The sequence below is a fragment of the Sander lucioperca genome, chromosome 17, assembly GCF_008315115.2.
Source record: "Sander lucioperca isolate FBNREF2018 chromosome 17, SLUC_FBN_1.2, whole genome shotgun sequence".
NCBI lineage: Eukaryota > Metazoa > Chordata > Actinopteri > Perciformes > Percidae > Sander > Sander lucioperca.
Window position 1 is genome coordinate 18,422,448 of NC_050189.1, and position 2,500 is coordinate 18,424,947.

At 44.8% G+C, this 2,500-nt stretch overlaps 2 protein-coding genes across 7 annotated transcripts in view; one reads left to right on the forward strand and one right to left on the reverse strand.

Annotated features, from left to right (window-relative positions):
• The window catches only part of LOC116064546 (zinc finger protein 239-like), a 914,372-nt gene that overhangs the window by 208,429 nt on the left and 703,443 nt on the right, over window positions 1-2,500 (reverse strand). The window lies entirely within an intron of this gene.
• ttc29 (tetratricopeptide repeat domain 29) overlaps window positions 1-2,500 on the forward strand; it is an 8,843-nt gene that overhangs the window by 2,644 nt on the left and 3,699 nt on the right. For all 6 annotated transcript variants that reach the window (XM_035993923.1, XM_035993922.1, XM_035993921.1 and 3 more), the window contains exons 5-6: window positions 1,131-1,294; window positions 1,665-1,841. In XM_035993923.1, the coding sequence (XP_035849816.1) occupies window positions 1,131-1,294; window positions 1,665-1,841 (341 nt within the window). The remainder of the gene's footprint in view (window positions 1-1,130; window positions 1,295-1,664; window positions 1,842-2,500) is intronic.

Genomic DNA, 2,500 nt, shown 5'->3' on the forward strand with positions numbered 1-2,500 from the left:
TTACTCATTTTTTACTCATTAAGCAATGTTTCAACTTTTATTAAATGTTGTATTTGTATTTGTGTTTTTCGAGGGACTGCAGATGTAAATTAGCCAAAGACTAACTCTGGTGCAATGCATCAAATGGTCACATTTATGTTTTAATTGCACATTGTCCCTTTTATAAATAAACTGAATTGAATTGAATTGAATAGTTAAGATCAGGGGATGTTTATGGACAATCACAGATGTTTAGAGTTTAGTCAAAAATTGATTAAAACACCCAAAAGTCAGTGATAGTATTGAACTGATCCTTACTTTTACTTGTGAAGAGCGTTTCATGGAACCGTCTGTGTTACTTTTGGGCAATTTGGTTGAAAGAAACCCAAATTTCTAATGTAGAAACTTTGAAAACGGGTCAAATTTGACCCAAGGACAACAGGATGGTTAAATTAATCACTTACAGACACTTTGTCACCACGTGAACGTACAGTGTTTCTCTGTCTTAGGGCGCTGACACACAGAGCTGATAATCGGCCGTCGGGCCGTCTGGCGAGGTCGGTGACTCGAGTCTGCTCGGTGTGTCCCGTGCCGTCGTCCGTCAGAGGAGCCGTCGGCCTTCATTTTGGCTGATTTGACATGTTCAGTCGGAGACAGGGCAGTCGGGACTCACCGGGAAATGGCGAGTGGAATGAGCCTCTCAAAATCTGACCTTTGTTGATCTGAAATGAAGACAGATTCAGCAACTGCACGGCCTATTTCTCTCTTAAAATGTTTTCAGAAACACGTTTCGGTGAACTATTTTAGTACAATATGAGATCGTATTCTGAACAAGCCGCCATGACAGTCTGGCTGTGAATTTCCGGAGAAAAAAAGACCCACGTGACGCGTTCGCGTCCAATCAGCTGCCGGTTTTCATTTTCTGGGAAACAATACAGAGAAGCGCCGCCTGCTGCTATGGAGACGTATTACGTTTCGCGCACGTGCAGAGCGTACGCTCAAGTCGGCGTCGCCTCAGTGTGTTTTGAGGCATTTTTTTGGACCTCGGGGACCCAACTGATCAGTCCGACTGGCTTTACTGCCGATGGTCGGCCGTCTGGTTGGTGTGTAAGCACCTTTACATGTAAACACACAACGATGGCCTCTCTCAGGTCGTTCTCGGAGCTCTTCTTTCTGCTGGGCGCTGATCGGGATCGGAGGGCGGCGGCTGAACCGGGTTCAAATCTCCGACTTCAGACTCCGCTGGACCAACAACTGGACAAACTGGAGACCATGAAACGCCACCTGAGCCGCGCCGAGGAGGCCGAAAGAACCGGTACGCTCAATTCAATTTCAATTAAATTAGTATTGATAGAAAATATTACATGAATACACACACCCTCAATGTGGTAAAGATATCAAATAATTTAGGTAACTTCTGATGAGATAAAGGTGTGCTGACGTTGAATTTCTACATAAATTTAAGACAAACTCCATAGTCATGATCAGGGCTTATATTACTGGTCAGATTATTTAGTTTATATGTCAGTTTGGGGAATTTACTGATTTTCTAACTGGAGTTTTATTATTCACGATGCAGGATAGGATGTCTCCCTCATTGTGTGTGTGTGTGTGTGTCTGTGTGTGTGTGTGTGTGTGTGTGTGTGTGTGTGTGTGTGTGTGTGTGTGTGTGTGTGTGTGTGTAGGTTCCTGGATGGTTGTGTGTGATCAGCGTCTGTTGTTGGGTTGGTACTTCTCAGCTCCGAAGGATCTCTGGCTCAGTTTGCACTTCTACCACAGCTGTACAGACCGGGAGCAGGGCAGCCACTCGAGACCGGCCACCGAGGCCCGGGTGTGCATGGCGGAGGCCTACCTGAAACTAGGTAATCAGTACACACATACACATACACACACTCACACGTAAAGATGAAGTAAAAACCAACATAAAGTGACAAACACAACTGGAGGGTGTGGCAAAAATTCTAACCAATAGGTAGGTGGTGGGTGAGATCTGAAATAAAACTTCAGTCAACAAGTATTTTCAGTCTTTATGCTTTGCGCAAAGACGGTTCAGTACATCACAGAAGAGTTTGAGAGAATGAACTCAGAAACTAGACAGCAGAAGGTACTTCTGTACACCTGTTGCTGGGCAGAAAAGGCCTGGTCGTGACTGAGCTGAAAGGTTGCTCAGCAGCTCCGCGGTTATCAAAGAGGAACAAACTACTCGCAGCTCCGCGGTTATCAAAGAGGAACAAACTACTCGCAGCTCCGCGGTTATCAAAGAGGAACAAACTACTCGCAGCTCCGCGGTTATCAAAGAGGAACAAACTACTCGCAGCTCCGTGGTTATCAAAGAGGAATAAGTTGAGGTGTGAGCAGGCTCGAGAGGACCAGCATACATCAGAACATTCTGTCTGAAACATTTGTATACAAGTAGAAACTGCACATTCAGAAGATGGACTAAGCAACAGTATAACAAATTAGACATTAGGGGTGTGCAAAAAAAAATCGATTCACATTCGTATCGCGATTCAAGCTCTAC